This window comes from Oryctolagus cuniculus, chromosome 7 (genome assembly GCF_051225735.1).
Source record: "Oryctolagus cuniculus isolate XC-2025 breed Fujian yellow rabbit chromosome 7, ASM5122573v1, whole genome shotgun sequence".
Classification (NCBI taxonomy): Eukaryota; Metazoa; Chordata; class Mammalia; order Lagomorpha; family Leporidae; genus Oryctolagus; species Oryctolagus cuniculus.
In genome coordinates, this window is record NC_142873.1 from 44,135,819 (window position 1) to 44,153,699 (window position 17,881).

The 17,881-nt window shown below is 53.8% G+C and overlaps 1 protein-coding gene across 2 annotated transcripts; it reads left to right on the forward strand.

The window, feature by feature from the left end:
* Window positions 1–3,202: 3,202 nt before the first annotated feature.
* Window positions 3,203–17,310, forward strand: PMVK (phosphomevalonate kinase). 2 transcript variants are annotated; one of them, XM_002715454.6, is made up of 5 exons: window positions 3,203–3,610; window positions 8,824–8,887; window positions 12,527–12,679; window positions 14,243–14,372; window positions 15,428–17,310. In XM_002715454.6, the coding sequence occupies exons 1-5, from the start codon at window positions 3,516–3,518 to the stop codon at window positions 15,562–15,564; spliced, it is 579 nt and encodes a 192-aa protein (XP_002715500.1). In that variant the 5' UTR covers window positions 3,203–3,515; the 3' UTR covers window positions 15,565–17,310. The 2 variants fall into 2 exon arrangements, with proteins under 2 accessions (XP_002715500.1, XP_089156018.1); XM_089299892.1 differs by lacking the exon at window positions 12,527–12,679 and having other exon boundaries at window positions 3,436–3,610.
* The last annotated feature ends 571 nt before the right edge of the window (window positions 17,311–17,881 follow it).

Below are 17,881 nucleotides of genomic sequence, written 5' to 3' on the forward strand. Positions count from 1 at the left end.
GGCAGCTCCTGGCTCTAGAGCCCTGGACCCAACTTAGAGCTCCTACTTTTTTTTTTTTTTTTTTTTTTTTTTGAAAGGCAGAGTTACAGACACACACACACACACACACACACATCTTCCATCTGCTGGTTCACTCAAATGGCTGCAACAGCCAAGGCTAAGCCAGGGGCCCAGAACTCAATCTGGGTCTCCCATGTGGGTGGCAGGAATCCAAGTACTTGAGCCAGGGGTCTCCCAGGGTGTGTAATTAGCAGGAAGCTGGGTCGGAGTGCAGGGGCTGGGACTCGAAACCAGAAACTCCACGAAAATGGGATGCAGCTGTCCCAAGCAGCATCTTAACTGCTGTGCCACACGCTGGCCTCCAGCTTCCACTTCTCAGTGGCCTTGTACTTCTCTGTCTCCCATGAGCACGAGTGCCCTTTGAGAGCAGGTTCTGTTTTGCTCACCATCATGTCTATAGCAATAGCTGATCCATTTTAGATATTTAAATACACGTAGAATGAATGAGTGAATAAACAGACTTTCCTCCCCAGGTCCCCAAAGACTCAGCCTCCCCTTCTTCTCTTGCTCTGTCACTTTCCTTCCTTCTACCTCTCATCAGCTGGGCTCCATTGCCCCTGCAGCAGTGGTGGTCCCACGCAAGGGAACTGAATGGCAAATCCCATTCACGATTGCAAGCAGGTCAGCTGGGCGGCCGCTATGGGAAGAGCATGCAATCAGCAGCATGGAGCTGAAGCAATCGCAGGTGGTGGTGGCCCTGAGCCTCGATGGATGCCATCAGGAGCTGCTGTGGGCCAGACTTGCCTGGGGTGGGGGGATGACTTTGGCTCCCTGTTGCTCAGGGCTTCACCCCCTGGGCAGGGCTGAGGGGGCACCGACAAAGCCCAGCTGTCCTGTCTTCTGGGCTCTGCAGAGCTGGAAGAGCTGGGGCCCCTGCAGGTGCAAGCTGTCTCTGAGTGCGTTCATATCGGGAGCAAGCTTCCTTTGAAGAGGCCTGGAAACTCTCTTCTAGTGGCCAGCCCCTTCCATGGCCAGGAACTGTGTTCCTGAGTTCTGGGGCCCTCTCTGTTGTCCTGGGCCAGCCCCAGTTTCCTCCTACATCATCTTCCTGAATCACCATGAGGCAGCGGGGTCAGATACCCTGGGCTCCCAGGCTGAGTCCCCAAGGCCTCAGGCCACTACTGCCCCAGTTTGTCTCTCTGGCCCTGTCCTATGCCCACCCACCCCGCCCCAGCTTTCCTGCCTTGCCATCAATCAGCCTCCAGCCTTCTAAGAGCGCCTCACAGGGGCACAGCCCTCAGCAGCTTCCCTGCTGTCTGCACAGTGCCGTTCCACGCTCCCCTAGGTTGTGGATGGCAGAGTGGGAGTCACATACTAATAACGAGTTTCAGGGGTTGGTGGTGGACTTGGGAGGGAAGCACTGTTTGGGGGAGTATTTGAGCAAGTGGCCAGGAAGGGTTGGGGGGTGAGTACATGAATTTGTCGGTTGAGCGGCTTCTGGGGATGACAAGGCCCAGGGTGTGTCCATGGGAGATGCATGAGGAGAGGAGGGAAAGGCTGCGAACAGTGCAGGCCAAGGAATCGGGCAGCAGGGAGGCGAAGGCCTGGCCCCCAACATAGTGAAGTCACTGAGGACGATGACAGCAACTGAGCGGGAAGGGGGCTGGGGGCCAGGGGCCAAGTCTCGGTCAAGCAGAATGAGACACCAGGATTGGGAGTGCAGCAGAGGGGAAGGGGGTGGTCCAGCCTGGGAGTCTTCCAGGAGCCAGAGCTCCCAAGAGGCAGGAGGAACGGAGGGAGGGAGGCAGACTCCACATCTGCACTTAGCCACAAGGCACGGAGCGAGGAGGGGCCAAAAGCCCCTGTTGCGCAGGGCAGTGGGGCCAATGGGGCTGAGCTGAGGCCGGTGGCAGGGAGGAAGTGTCCGAGCAGAGGCTAGCTTTCAGATCACTGCCTGGATTTCCAGGGGTCTTGCTTCCAGGGTGGGGGGTCTGGACCCCACAGGGAAGAGACCCTGGGAGCAAGTTCTGACTCAAGTCAGCAGGAAAGCGAGAGTGGAGCAAACCCTTTCCTTTCAGCCTCTGCTGGCAGAGCTGAGGGCTCGCCTTTCAGTGGCGTCCCAAACAGGCGTGGAAGACAAACCCCCTGTGGCATTACCACCTGTGAAACCACAAAGCGCCAAGTCCAAAGCAGTCTATTAGGACTGGATGACACTGCGGGACTTCAAGGCATCTAAGGGTATGTCATCACATATTTTCCTCTCTTCCTACGCAACCCTGCAAGATGGGCCATTATCAGGGTGAACTCAGAGTGGCCTGCTCAAGGCCACGTCCTTAAGAAGCATCAGGGCCGGGACACAAGCTCTCTGCCCTCTGCGCTGCCTTCTGAGTGCTCTGAAGAGGGCTGTGCTTTCTGAGTCGCTTGCAATCCTCGAAAGGCCTGCTGCCGCTCTCTGCGCTATCACGGAATGACTGCCTTCTCCCCACAGAGGCCTCCACGCTCCACCTCTCCTTACAGGACTTCCTAGCTGGTACGGTGGGGGCAGTGAGGAGGCCAGGCCCGCGAGTCACAGCTAAACTGAGCACAGCTCCGTTTGCTCAACTGGAGCAGAGGCAGAACTGGGGACTCAGGGAAGGAGCGGATCCCCACCTCTCATTCTGCCTCCCCAGCTCCTGGCTGGGCTCCGGGGGAAAACTCAAGTTATCTCGTCCAGGGGTGGCTTCCAAGCGCCTACACTATCGCTGTCACTCCCTCTCTGGCTTCCGAAAACCCCTGGACGGAAGAAGGGCTTCTCGCTGGGCTGAAAGCGCCAAACTGCAGCAGCGCCTCCAGTTATCAAACCTGTTCCACAATGAAACCGCGTGCGTCCCACGACCCCCCCCCGGCGTGACGTCACCAGACCTAGCCCGGTGGTGTCACCGTCTCGCTACCTCTCCAGAACAACCCATTTTCACTGCGGGGAAAATGAGGATTTGCCTTGGCACAGGCATTAAGATATACAAACACGAAGGCAGTTTGAAAAACGTCTTTGACGTTTTACTCTCTGTCATTTTTCCCATAATGTTTTTAGGGCCGTGTGTAAGGGAATGTGAGGTTCATCCCAGGAAATATTAACGTGTAACCCCTCTCGGAGGAAAGTAGTCGCGTCCGGTCCGCCCGGGAGTGGGCGAGGTGGGCGGGGCCGTGACGCACGGCGTTGGGCGGAGCTGGACTCTTCCACGTGAGTCCGGGCAGGGGAGCTGCTCTACGGGGCAAGGCGGTAGTGGGAATGAACATTTGTCTCCGGGTCTCTCTCGTCCTTTCCCTCCATATTTGTCTAGACATGAGTGAAAGCCCATAGAAGCACAGTTGCGGGCTGCCCGCCCTTTCCATAGCCATGAAGAAGGAGAGCGGGCGGAATCCCTTCGGCTGCAGCTTCAACCTGGTGGTCGCGTCCATTTCGCGCACCGGGGCGGGGGGGCGACCTTAGGAGGTAGGGGAGGCGTAGGCTTTAGGGATCCCAGAGTGGTGGCCCCATGGCCCCGCTGGGAGGCGCCCCTCGGCTGGTGCTGCTGTTCAGCGGGAAGAGGAAATCCGGGAAGGACTTCGTGACCGAGGCTCTGCAGAGCAGGTGTCCGTGGGTTGGGGGAGGAGGAGGAGGAAGGGAAGCCCTCTACATCACGTGACACGAGGGGTGTGTTTGGAACTGAGGTGGTGGTGGGGTCCTGCGGGTCAGGGCAGGAAGATCACTGGGGAAAGGGGGAGAGGGGAAGATTGCCTTTGTGACAGCCAGTGGTCTACACACCCATCCCTAAAAGCAGGCGACCACCTTTCCAAAACCCTTAAGCTGTAGATTTCGAATTGCCTTAAGAAGCCCGAATGACAGTTACTGGCAAGGCGTTGTCTATGCGCTGTAGGGTTCCTGATTCTCACTGCACTGTTGCAGGATAACTGTCACAGATGGGGAAACTGAGGCTCAGGTAGGGGATTCACCTGCAACCCCTTCCCAAGTGTGTCTGATTCCCAGGGCAGGATCCTTGTCCAGGACGACGCCTAACAGTTGGGGTGTATTGAGCCTTTATTACTTGCCTGGTGTTGTGTGTATATATAAATATATATATATTTAAATGTTTATTTATTTGAAAGAGTTACACAGAGAGAAGGAGAGGCAGAGAGAGAGAGAGAGAGAGGTCTTCTATCCAATGGTTCACTCCCCAATTGGCTTCAACAGCTGGAGCTGCACCTATCTGAAGCCAGGAGCTAGGAGCTTCTTCTGGGTCTCCCACGCGGATGCAGGGGCCCAAGGACTTGGGCCATCCTCTACTGCTTTCCCAGGCCATAGCAGAGAGCTGGATCGGAAGTGAAGCAGCTGGGACTCGAACTGGTGCCTATATGGGATGCCGGCACTGCAGTCGGCGGCTTTACCTGCTACGCCACAGCGCTAGCCCCTCTGTGCATATATTATGTTACCTCTTTGTTAGGTGCAGTGTGGTATTGTTAACAATTCCACTTCACAGATGAAGAAAGCCAGCCTCTGAAATGGTAAACAACAAATGGAGACTGGTGCTGTAGTGCAGTGAGTTAAGCTGCCACCTGCAATATGGGCACCAGTTGGAGTCCTATCTGCTCCACTTCTGATCCAGCTCCCTGCTGATGAGCCTGGGAAAGCAGTGGAGGATGGCCCAGGTCCCTGGGACCCTTCCACCCACGTGGGAGACCGATGAAGCATCTGGCTCCTGGCTTCAGCCTGGCCCAGCCCCAGCCATTGTGGTCATTTGGGGAGTGAACCAGCGGATGAAAGATCTTTCTCTGTCTCTGTCTCTCCCCCTCTCTCTGTAACTCTGCTTTTCAAATGAAATAAATAAATCTTTATAACAAAACAAAAACAAAACTAACAAATGAAAACATGCCAGGGTTACAAAGTGAGTAGCAAATCTAGGATTCAATTCAGCTCTGACTACAAGGACTGGGTTCTTTCTGCTTTACCTCACTGCCTCCCCAAATACTAACACAGCCGACCCACTGATTCCACAACCACACATTCCACCAATTGCAAATCAAAAATCATTACAGGGCTGGTGTTGTGGTATAATGGGTAAAGTTGCTGCCTGGAATGCCAGCATCCCATACGGGTGCTTGTTTGTGTCCCAGCTGCTCCAGTTCCAATCCAGCTACCTGCTAATGGCCTGGGAAAAGCAGCCAAAAATGGTCCAAGTGTTCAGACCTCTGCCACCCATGTGGGAGACCTGGAAGAAGCTCTCAGCTCCTGGTTTTGGGCTGCCCCAGCCCTGGCTATTGCAGCCATCTGGGGAGTGAACTAGTGGATGGGAGATCTGTGTCTGTCTCTCCCTCTCTCTAACTCTGACTTTCAAATAAATAAATAAAAATCATCAAAATAATTGAATGCTATGTACATGTACAGATTTTTTTCATTTTTCTCTATACCATACAGTGTAACAAGTATTTACATAGCCTTTATTTGGTATTAAGTATTATAAGTAATCTAGAGATAATTTCTTTTTTTTTAAAGATTTATTTACAGCCAGCACCTCAGCTCACTAGGCTAATCCTCCGCCTGCGGCGCCAGTACCCCAGGTTCTAGTCCTGGTTGCTCCTCTTCCAGTCCAGCTCTCTGCTGTGGCCCGGGAAGGCAGTGGAGGATGGCCCAAGTGCTTGGACCCTGCACCCGCATGGGAGACCAGGAGAAGCACCTGGCTCCTGGCTTCGGATTGGCGCAGCGCGCCGGCCGTGGCAGCCATTTCAGGGGGTGAACCAATGAAAGGAAGACCTTTCTCTCTGTTTCTCTCTCTCACTATCTAACTCTGCCTGTCAAAAAAAAATTGTCATGGGACTATTAAAAAAAGGATTTATTTACTTATTTGAAAGAGTTACAGAGAGAGAGATACAGAGAGAGCGAGCAAGCGAGCTTCCATCTGCTGGTTCTCTCTTCTAATGGCTGCAACATTATGAACTGGGCTAGGCTGAAGCCAGGAACCTGGAACTCCATCCAAGGTCTCCCATATTGGTGGCAGGAGCCCAAGCACTGGGCCTTCTGCTGTTTTCCCAGGTTCATTAGCAGGGAGCTGGATTGGAATTGGAGCAGCCAGGACTCGAACTGTTGCCCATAACGGATATTGGTATCACAGGTGATTGCTTAACCCATTGTGCCATGATGCTGGATCTTAGAGATGATTTAGAGCCTAGGGGAAGATGTCTATAGTTACATGCAAATGAACCATATAGTTACATGCAAATGAACCTTTTTTTTTTTTTCCTGACAGGCAGAGTGAACAGTGAGAGAGACAGAGACAGAGAGAAAGGTCTTCCTTTTGCCGTTGGTTCACCCTCCAATGGCCGCTGTGGCCGGCGCACTGCGCTGATCTGAAGCCAGGAGCAAGATGCTTCTCCTGGCCTCCCATGGGGTGTAGGGCCCCAGTACTTGGGCCATCCTCCACTGCACTCCCTGGCCACAGCAGAGAGCTGGCCTGGAAGAGGGGCAACCGGGACAGAATCTGGCGCCCCGACCGGGACTAGAACCCGGTGTGCCGGTGCCGCAAGGCGGAGGATTAGCCTAGTGAGTCGCGGCACCGGCCGAACCATCTTTTTTAAAGATTTATTTATTGGAAAGGCAGAGGGGTAGGGAGGGAGGGCAGGGAGAGAAGTCTGCTGGTTCATTCCCCAGATGGCTGCAACAGCTAGTGTTGAGGCAGGCTGAAGCCAGGAGTCTGGAAACTCTATCTGCTCCCATGTGGGTAGCGGGGACCTAAGTACTTGAGCTGTTTTCTGTAGGAAGCTGGCCTTCCTACGTGTATTAGCTGGAGAAGCCGATTGGAAGTGGAGCATGGCCGGTGCTGTGGCTCAATAGGCTAATCCTCTGCCTTGCGGCGCCGGCACCCCGGGTTCTAGTCCCGGTCGGGGCACTGGATTCTGTCCCGGTTGTCCCTCTTCCAGGCCAGTTCTCTGCTATGGCCCAGGAGTGCAGTGGAGGATGGCCCAAGTGCTTGGGCCCTGCACCCCATGGGAGACCAGGAGAAGCACTTGGCTCCTGCCTTCGGATCAGTGCAATGCGCCGGCCGCAGCGCACCGGCCGTGGCGGCCATTGGAGGGTGAACCAACGGCAAAGGAAGACCTTTCTCTCTGTCTCTCTCTCTCACTGTCCACTCTGCCTGTCAAAAAAAAAAAAAAAAAAAAAAAAAAAAAAAAAAAAAAAAAGAAAAAGAAGAAGAGGAAGTGGAGCGGAGCAGCAGGGACTTGAACCGGCACTTGATGTGGGCTGCCGGCATCACAAAGGGTGGCTTAGCCCACTGGTGGCCACCATGTTGGCCCCAAAGCTGTCTTACATAAGGGACTTGAGTATCCTCAGAGTTTGGCCTCAGCAGGGGTCCCACAGATACTGAGGGGCAACTGTGGTGGCTTTTACTCAGTGTTTCCCCTTGAGTAGGATACTCTGTGTGGAGCATTTTGCTGGGGCACAGGCTGGGTGAATAGAGGAGGGGGAGGAGTGGGGTGAGGCAGTGCTGCCCTTGGAGGCCAGTGATTGGGGTGCCGAGAGGTCGTGGCAGAGCCGAGGGCAGATGGTGCCCCCTGAATCTTGGACCACCAAGTATCACCACTGTTTCCCAGGTTGCTTCCGTCCTTTTCCCAAACACCAGAGTCACACAGTGGTTGGAAGCATGGCCCCTAGGAGGAGACTGCTGGGACTGCGGTCCTGGCTTGCTGCCGCTTCATGTGTGATCTTGCACACGGTGCCCATTCACAGGGGCTAAGAATAGGGCGGTTGTCTGGGGAAAGCGAGATAACGTGTGAGAAAGGCTTAGGACAATTGTTGGCACCTGCCAAAGGCAGGGGTGAGATGTTGGCTATTTTTATTTCACCAGTGCTGGCTTCATTGCCTACAGTGTGGCTTTAGGCAACTCAGTTCTTCTTATACAACCTCAGTTTCTTACTCAAAACATGGAACAATAAGAACAGTTGTCCCATCGTGTTGGAGTTTTTTTTTTTTTTTAATTTATTTTTTATTTTTTGACAGGCAGAGGGGACAGTGAGAGAGAGAGAGACAGAGAGAAAGGTCTTCCTTTTGCGGTTGGTTCACCCTACAATGGCCGCTGTGGTTGGCGCGCTGCGCTGATCTGAAGGCAGGAGCCAGGTGCTTCTCCTGGTCTCCCGTGGGGTGCAGGGCCCAAGCACTTGGGCCATCCTCCACTGCCTTCCCGGGCCACAGCAGAGAGCTGGCCTGGAAGAGGGGCAACCGGGACAGAATCTGGCGCCCCAACTGGGACTAGAACCTGGGGTACTGGCGCCGTAGGCAGAGGATTAGCCTATTGAGCCACAGCACTGCCCTACATGTTGGAGTTTAACTCTGTGAGCACTCCAGGGCCAGAGCCAGAATCATGGGTCGCATTCCCATTGAATCACCTGGGTCCAAATACAGTCCCCAGTACACAGCTGGCTAAGGATGTGGAATCAATGGGTTATGATTGCCGGGGTGACCAAGCCAGGTGAGACAGAGAGGGCCCTGGCAGTGACAAGATTAGTTCATTTTACCTGTGCTGACCTAATCTAACCAGAGCATGGCCAGGCCTGGATGTCCACACTGTAAGTCGGCATTTTGTGCATTTTACCTGTTAGCCTCAGAGCTCTTTTGTATTTATTTGAATTTTGCAATAGCAACAGAACAGAAGCTGACAAACAGAAGTTGTCACTCCTAACTTACAGATGTGGAAATAGGATCGGAGAAGCTGAGACCCACAAAAGTTGCAACGTCACTGGTAGGAGAGGTGGGCGCCACTCTCCAGGCTCCTGGAAGCTCTGGGTTAACCTGGTTCTGCTCTCCCTGTCCCGCAGGCTTGGCGCTGGCGTCTGTGCTGTCCTCCGGCTCTCGGCGCCGCTCAAGGAGCAGTACGCTCAGGTAGCTGGTGGCCGTGTGGCGTCTTTGGGGTGGGAGGTGCCCTTCCCTCGGCGTAGGAGCTGTGGCTGCTGCTGGGGGCCTCTGTGCGGTCTCTGTGACCCTGCTGGCAGGAGCGGCCGCAGCTCTTGGTTTTCTGTGGGCGACTCTTTGGGGACACTTGCAGCTTCAACTTCTTTCCCAGCGGCCTCACTCACTAGAATGTGCAAGGGTGTGTGTCCTGGAGATGCGGGAAGTGACAGCTGTGATTCGGTGTGGTTAGTGAGGGTCTGCACGTGTCCCCTCACTCAAAAACCAGGGCACTGATGTCACACAAACACACACGCCCCACAGCTGGCTGGAGACCAATCCTGGGATTCTGCCCTTAGAAATTTAGACACATGGGTTGTCCAGATACATTGTTACCTGAGAGAAAACCAACAACCAGGAGTAGAAGGGAGTATACAGAGTGCTACATTTGTGTAAAACTGAAGAGGAAACCTGGGGTTGAGTGGGAATTATAAACGATGTATAAATATGCACTCAGCTACTCTGCAGATACTCTGGGGTGCCTGGGTCACGTGAGGCACTGCTGTGGCTGCTTTTATGTGCACCTGCTACCACCTGGGACCAACACATAGGGGCTGCATCATGGGTTGACTCCAGGGAGGGGACACGGGTAGGAGAGAGACTTTTTCACTGTAAATGCTGTATGGCTTTCAGATTTCGAACCATGTGGTTTAAAAATACAGCTTTATTAAAGCAGAGTTTTTAAAAATAAACAGGAACTTTCAGAAATCTTAGATTTCAGGAAAGGCACCTAGGACGTGAGATTGGTTTCTTGCATAGTGAAGAGCCACCCCCCCCCCCCCCCGCTTTGTCACCTGTGTTTTTGCTTTTGACCTCTGGGTGCACCCTGCCAGGGACTTATGCTCATGGGGCGCTGGGCAGCTGACCCAGGACTGGCTTTGTACCCATCCCTGTGGGATACCAAAGAGCAATGAGGTTCATAGTTTTAATTTTTTTTTTAAAAGATTTATTTATTTGTTTGAAAGGCAGAGTTACAGAGAGGCAGAAGCAGAGAGAGGTCTTTCAGCCCCTGGTTCACTCCCCAAATAGCTGCAATAGCTGGAGTTGGGCCGATTCTAAGCCAGGAGCCAGGAGCTTCTTCCAGGTCTCCCATGTGGGTGCAGGGGCCCAAGGACTTGGGCCATCTTGTACTGCTTTTCCAGGCCATAGCAGAGAGCTGGATCAGAAGTGGAGCAGCTGGGACTTGAACTGGTACCCATATGGGATGCTGGCACTGCAGGTGATGGCTTTACCTGCTGTGCCACAGCACTAGCCCCTGGTTTTAAATTTTTTAAGAAATGTATATAATTGCTAGAATTTATTAGGTATATTTACATATCAGGACCCATGCTGGAATTTTATCTTTTTTTTTTTTTTTTAAGATTTATTTACTTATTTGAAAGTGAGAATTACACAGAGAGAAGGAGAGGCATCCTCTGGTTTGCTCCCCAATTGGCTGTAATGGCTGGAGCTGAGCCAATCTGAAGCTAGGAGCCAGGGGTGTCTTCCTGGTCTCCCACATAGTTGCAGGGGCCCAAGGACTTGGGCCAACTTCTACTGCTTTCCCAGGCCATAGCAGAGAGCTGGATTGGAAGTGGAGCAGCTGGGACTTGAACCAGTGCCTATATGGGATGCCGGCACTGCAGACGGCGGCTTTACCCACTATGCCACAGCGCCAGCCTCCTGTTATTTTTAAAAATAATTTTATTTGGGAATAATTTTAGATTTATAGAAAAAATTGCAAAGATAGTGCAGAGAACTCTTGTATACTCTGCATCCAGGTTTCTGGTAGTAACATTTTACCAAATCATTTACATTTGTCTAAGCTAAGAAGCTTATGTAGGCACAGTATTATTGACTGTCCTTCAGATTTCGTTTGGATCACATTAATTTCCCCTGAATATTCAAGTTTTCAAAAAAATATTTTTAAGCAGGAACTTTTCCCAGTTGAAATTGGCTGCAGAATATCCTTGGATCCAGGCAGGACTCTGGTTAGAGGGGATTGGGAAAGAGAAGGCATGGCAGAGGCACCTGGGAACTTCTGTAGGTCCCCAATGAGCAGTTTCAAACCACCAATCTGCTAACAAGGTTCCCACACTAGGCCCTGCTCTGGACCCACTGAGCTGGACAAAATATGGGGATGAGGGAACAGGAGTTTGAATTTTTTTTTTTTTAAGATTTATTTGTTTGACAGGCAGGGTAACACACCCACACCCACACCCACACCCACACCCACACACAAAGAGAGAGAGAGAGAGAGAGAGAGAGAGAGAGATATGATCCTCCAGGGGGCCCCAATGGCCAAATAGCTGGAGCTGGGTCAGAACAAAGCCAGGAGCCAGCAACTCTATCCAGGTCTCCCACGTGGGTGCAGGGACCCAAGCACTGGGACCATCTTGCTGCTATCCCAGGTGCATTAGCAGGGAGCTGAATTGGAAGTGGAGCAAGCTGGACTTAGTGGTGCTGTGATATGGGACACTGGCATTGCAAGCTTAACCTGCTGTGTTACAACACTAACAGGAGTTTTTATTTTAAAAGATTTCTTCTTCTTATGGATAAAATTAATGAATTTGAAAGGCAGAGAGACAGAAAAAGAGGGGGAGTCACCCAGTGGATGGAAGATCCCTCCCTCTCACCCTGCCTTTCAAATAAATAAAAAATAAATAAATGAATAAAAATAAATAAATAGGCTTAGCCCTCAACAAAAGTGGAAAATCTGAACAAAAGCTGCATGCCAGGGCCTCCCAGCAACCAAAAAGAAATGTTCGTGCACCGATTTCCTAAGTCACTGTGGGAACTACTGCTGATGACCTGGAGGCTCCTGGAGGGAAACCGGGTCCCGGCTTTGGCACTGTCAGCTGCTGAGCCCGTGGGCCCAGGGCAGTGGTGGAGATGGACTCACGTGCTGCAGGGAGGGCAGTGGTGTTTCTCGGACTCCTGCCTGTCCTGGGGCCCCCTGGAGGGAGCCTCCTGCCTGTCCGTGTCCCAGGAGGGCAGCCAGGCCTGGAAGTGTCCCCAGGAGATCAGAGCAGCCCCTCCCTGCCTGAGACGGCCTCCATCCTCCGGGTACGGGAGGCCAGGAGTGCCTGGAGCCAAATGGAGTGATCCTGTTCCAGCCCAGGGCCGGGAACTTGGGATCCAAAGGAGGGGTTGAGTGGAACACACAACTTCCCTGGGATTCGGGGCTGGGGGCAAATGATGCAGAGGGGTGGTGGGAGGCCCTGGCATGCAGCTTTGTTCAGATTTTCCACTTTTGTTGAGGGCTAAGCCTGTGCCCAGGGGATGCAGACTAATTTCAGGATTAGTTTAAGCCAGAAATAATTGGGAAGGTTAAACTTGCAAAACAGAAAAAGCACACAGCACACTTCCAAGACGAAACCCTTTCTGGATTATCCCAAGTCCTAGCCTGCATCTGTCTGCTCTGGGCTGGGGTTTCCTTGTTTCCTGGGCCCTCTCTCCTATAGACCTTCATCTGACTTGACACTCACTTGTTGTGGTATTGGCCTTGGGGGAGGCGGGCAAGGGCGGAGTGGGTTCTTCCGGCTTTTAGGTAGAGAGTCTGGTGCCGTAGACTTCCTACTGTGCTTTGGGCAGGAGCATGACCTGGACTTCCGGAGACTCCTGGATGCCAGCACTTACAAGGAGGCCTATCGGAGGGACATGATCCGCTGGGGGGAGGAGAAGCGCCAGGCTGACCCGGGCTTCTTCTGCAGGAAGGTTGTGGAGGGCGTCGCCCAGCCCATCTGGGTAAGAGAGCTCCGGGGCGGCTCAGAAAACCTGTGCCCCGGCCCTCTGCCTTGGCCTCCTCGCTCTGTCTCTCCTGCCACCGCATTGGTCCATGACCCCTCTGTCAGTCACCAGGACAGTCGCCATAGCCTCTGCGCCAGTTCCTGGCTTGGGCTCTTGCCCCCTGTGACCCATTCTTTGCATAGCAACCAGAGTGACCTTTTGAAAACATAAAGCAAGTCCTGGCCCAAGGCGGCTTCCCCGCGGTTCCCGCCCCAGCGTTTGGGTTTGTGCCATGGGCTCCGGCCACCCTTTCAACCTCCTTCCTCTTTGAGCTGCAGATGACCCAGCCTCTCTGTGTTTCTCATGTAAGTCCTGCCCCTTCTAGAAGCAGCGCTTGGCACATGTCCCTCTAGCTGCCTGCTTTGCCTCGCCTCCCCGGCCCTCAGCTCCATGTATAGGACACCTGCCCAGGGAAGCCTTAGCTGGGGCTCTGTGACAGGTGCTCCCGTGTGCCCCTCCACTTTCCCACCCTCATCCATTCTGCTAGGAAACCCTGCGTATCTCCTTAGGCCAGGCATGGTTCTGGGTCTGCAGATCCAGCGGTGTGCATCTCTGACTTCCGGGAGCTTATACTCTGGCTGGGGGAAGGCAGGAGGTGGGCACAAAATAAGTGAAGATGTGTCAGGTGGGGGCTGATATTAAGGAGCCAATGGCAGCAGGCCTCACTGACAGGGAGGCATCAGAGCAGGACCTGAAGGAAGGAAGTGCAGGAGGTGGGGACTGGATCGTGGGGACAGAGTTGCATGGAGGCCAGGGGTGCGGCGTGTGCCTCTGAGTGTGAGGAAGAGAGCTGGGGCAGGAGTGGGCAAGGGTGTGCAGTGGGAGGGATGGCCGAAGAGCCTGGGTTTTGCTCTCTGTGAGTGGGGGAGAGGCGTGCTCAGATGGAAGACATGAAGGGCTCTCCCAATGCATAGGCAGGAGGCTAGGTCGAGGGTCATTCTGTAACCTAGACAGAATGACCGCCACTCGGCTCCACTGGAGAGAAGGGGTTGATTTTGCACGTAGTTTGAAGATGGAGCCAGCAGGGTATGCAGATGGGTTGGCTCCTGTGATTGAGCACGGGACACTGTACCAAGGATTTTGTTCCGAGCAGCAGGAGCAGTCAAGTTGTCGTTTTCTGAGGCAGGCAAGGTGCAGAACAGGATTGGAGAGAAAGTAAGGAGTTGCGCTTGGGCCATGCTGAGGCTGGGGCGTTTGCCTGCCTGCACGGTGCCTGCCCGTTGTTGGGAAGCTGCTCATTTACCATCTGTAAGGTCCGAGGGACGGGCATGTAGTTGGTTTTCTGACCACGCTACTCGCGTTGCTGGGCCCAGTGCCAGCACACAAGAGGTGCTTGCTGTATACTCGTGTAATGGTTGGGGGAACGAATGTGTCATCTGTGCTCAGCGGCACACACATCCAATGAATGAGTGAATGAATGAACACGGATGTGTTCCTGCCATGGGGTGGGGGGTGGAGGGGCACCACTGCTCTGGGTTCTGTAGCCCCCTTCCCCTCACCTGTTTGTGTCCCTCCCCTCAGCTGGTGAGTGACACACGGAGGGTGTCCGACATCCAGTGGTTTCGGGAGGCCTATGGGTCCGTGACGCAGACGGTCCGCGTGGTAGCCTCGGAGCAGAGCCGACAGCAGCGGGGCTGGGTGTTCACACCAGGTGAGCTGCTCGTGGTGTTTGTCTCCAGGGCCTGGTTCACAGCTCAGGCACCCCACATGTAGGACTGTAGGGTGCAGGCATGTACCCCCACGTTCTAAGTCTCCTGTTCTTCCCCAGCAGCCCTAGGGGAGTGAGAGAGAGCTTATCAGGGAGTCTGAGGCCTGGGGCTCAGGAGTAGGAAGTTGTGGAAAAGAATTGGAGAGGAAATCAGATTAGGGAGTGGGGTGGCAGAGGGCATCCTTTTGTGACCTTGGCCTGGTCCCTTTCCATGGGCTATCTTCTCAAGGCCAGTGGGCATCTCTGGAGGCCTGGCTGGGACCCACCCCCGTGGTCTATTGCCATTGCTTTCCAGCCTGCTGGGGGCCTGTGATGGCCAGGGGGCGAGCCTGATAAACCTCTCTCCTGTTTGATTAATGGAGCAGTGGGGGCAGCAGAGGAGCTGCTACTGGGCACCTCAGCCATGTCCCCTGCTCCCGGCACCTGCTCTGTGGGTTCAGGGCACAGCTCAGGCATCCTGCCTACCTGAGGTCACTGGGACTCCAGGGAGCTCAACTCCAGTCATATGACCATACAGGCCAGACCTGTGCTAAGCATTCTATACACATTATCTCACTTTATCTGCCTTCCACCCGGTGGCCACTCTTACTGCCATTCCCATGGTCACATGTGGGCGTCAGTGGGGAGGTTCAGTCTCTTTCCTAGGGTCACAAAGAGTGGGAGGAGGAAGTGACTGTCAGCCCTCTGCTTCTAACCCCGGTCACACACTGCCCCCAAGAGGATGGGGTCAGACAGGTTTAGGGTTGGAAGTGGACATAGACAACTTGGCCTAATGTGAAAGTGTAGTGGCCCGTTTGGGTGGTCTGTGTGGTGGCAAGAGAAGAGGTGACTCCACTGGAACCGCTGGGGGGCTCCGGTGACCATGGCTGCTGAACACAACCAAGCATTTCAGGATGGGAGCACGGTTCTGGGGGTGGGAGAGCCTGGCTGGGGACAGCAGAGGAGAGGCAAGGGGGTCTGGGGGGCCTGGGTCTCACCTTGCCATGCCTCGTTCACAGGGATAGATGATGCTGAGTCCGAATGTGGCCTGGATGACTTTGGGGACTTTGACTGGGTCCTGGAGAACCACGGAGATGAACAGCGCCTGGAGGAGCAGTTGGAGAATCTGTTGGAGTTTGTCCGCTCCAGACTTTAGGGCTCAGCACTGCGGCGGGATAGGGGTTGGGGGAGGAAGGTCCCTGATCTTGGCTCAGGAAGGGGGTTGCAGACAGAGGGCCTGGGTCTGGATTTCTGCGGGTGTTGGTGGATGTTGGGTACATCGGAGGGCCAAGGGGGACCCTGTTTTCTCCATGGAGAGAGTGTTTCAGCCTCTGGCATGAGTCTGGCAGCACCAGAGGGTGAACCAGCTGTGGGTGAAGCAGAAATGTCGCCATCCCTGGGGCCAGGCGTGTCGGCACGTGGTGGCCTCATTTCTCTGTGTGGTGCTCTAGCTGCAGGGCTCCCCAGTGTGAGTGCCAGTAAACCGCCTTGCAGCACACGCTCAGAGCGGGGTGGCGCTCATTTCCCTCACACGCTGCGGGCAGTAGGTCTGTCAGTGGCGAAGGTGGGATGGGAGTCTGAGGGTCCTGGCTTTTTTGGGCTGGCCTCAGAGAGGCTCTGTATTCCCCAGCAAGTGCACCTTTGATTTGTGAGGCCTTTGCAATTCCTGAATTTCTTCTAGATTCTTCTCTGCCGCCTTGTGAAACAGGCAAGGAGAGTCATTACCCATCCGTGTTTGGCAGATGCCAAGAACTTGGCTTGCCCGGGGCCAGAGGGTTGATAAGCATCGGTGCTCAGTGTGAAGCAGAGCAGAAGCTGCCTGACGCCTGGCCATGGCCCCCCCTGCCATGTCCCTGGGCGTGTGGTGCGAAGGCCCTGGCCGCTTGGCATCTTCAGGCCGAGCCTCCATGCCCCCTCTGCTGCCTGGCCTCATTCTCCCCCCACAGCTTGTGTTAGTTCTGCTGGATCAGGGGCCATCCAAGGACATGATGATCTCTGTGTGACCCAAACTGAACGTGGCCCAACTCTTCATCCGCTGCTGCTGCCGCCTCCCTTGCTGGGTGCCAGGCCCTGGGACACAAAGGTGAACTGGACACAGGCTCTTCCTCAAAAGAGCTTTCAGCCTGCAGGAGGGACTCAGGTGTACCTGAAACCATGCCTGGGAACTGAAGTCAGAGCCAGAGAGAACAACCGTGGAGCCCCAGGGCCAGAGCTGGGACTTCATGAGCCGAGGCCTGACACGTCCAGGTGAACACGGACCCCTCGTCTCGGGCGCTGCCACCGCTGCTTGGACATTGTGCTCTGGAGCCCAGAGCATATGCTGGAGAGCAGTCCTAGCCGTGGAAGTGACCGCAAGTCCCTAGGGCTAGTCTGGTGAATGTGCAGGAAAATGGGTCCCAAAACCAGGAAGAGTATGAAGCAGGCGGGAAGCGTGGGGTAGGACTCTGCAACTGAGAGGAGCCCTAGAGCCCAAGCCTTGTTGTTGACAAGGGCCCCTGGGCGGCTAGTGCAGAGAACCCCGCAGGGTGCCCCCAACAAAGAGACATGCAGGTACTCCAAAAAGTTAGTGGAAAATGGAATTAAAAGATAAGTTTATATAGCACTTAAGGTGCAGTGAAGGTGCCGCTTGGGATGCCTGTGTCTTATATTGCAGTGCCTGTGTTCTAGTCCTGGTTCTGCTCCTGATTCTAGCTGGCATCCTGCTAATGTGCTCCCTGGGAGGCAGTAGCCAAAGACTCAAATAATTGGGTTCCTGCCACCCATGTCAGAGACCTGGATTGAGTTCTGGACTCCTGGCTTTGGTCTGGCCCAGGCCTGGCTGTTGCAGGCATTTGGGGTTTGAACTGGTGAATGGAAACTCTGTCTCTCTGCTTTTCAAATAAATAAAATAAATTCAACATTTTAAGAGATTAAGTTGTTTTGGGACCAAAACCCTAGAAGTCACGCTTAGGTTTTCCATAATACACATTTTCCTTAAACTTTTTGGAGCCCTCTGGTATGTAGAAAATGTTTTGCACCAGAGGCTGGTGCTGTGGTATAGTGGGTAGAACTGCCACCTGTGGTGCCTGTATCTTATATGGGCTCTGGTTCCAGTCCCCTCTGCTCTGCTTCCCATCCAGCTCCCTGCTAATGCTCCTGGGAAAGCAAGAACAGAGGGCTCAATTGCAGGGGCCCCTGCACCCACATGGGAGACCAGGAAGAAGCTCTTGGGGCCTAGCTTCAGATTAGCCCAGCTCTGGCCATTGTGGCCATTTGGGGAGTGAACCAGTGGATGGAAAATCTCTCTCTCTCTCTCTCTCTCTCTCTCTCTCTCTGTAACTGCTTTTCAAATAAATCTTGAAAAATATTTTGCACCAAAATAAATTTATTTTTAAATTTTGTTTTCCATGAACTTTTCAAAGTCCCATCATATTGAGCAAATTAAAAAAAAAAAAAGATTTATTTTCTTTATTTGAAAGGCAGTTGTAAAGAGA

Excerpts from the sequence above, each read along its gene's own strand:
- PMVK (XM_002715454.6), top strand. The coding sequence starts at position 3,516 with ATGGCCCCGCTGGGAGGCGCCCCTCGGCTGGTGCTGCTGTTCAGCGGG. Across the intron at positions 8,888-12,526 it reads TCAAGGAGCAGTACGCTCAG|GAGCATGACCTGGACTTCCG; the intron begins GTAGCTGGTGGC and ends TGCTTTGGGCAG. Across the intron at positions 12,680-14,242 it reads GCGTCGCCCAGCCCATCTGG|CTGGTGAGTGACACACGGAG; the intron begins GTAAGAGAGCTC and ends CCCTCCCCTCAG.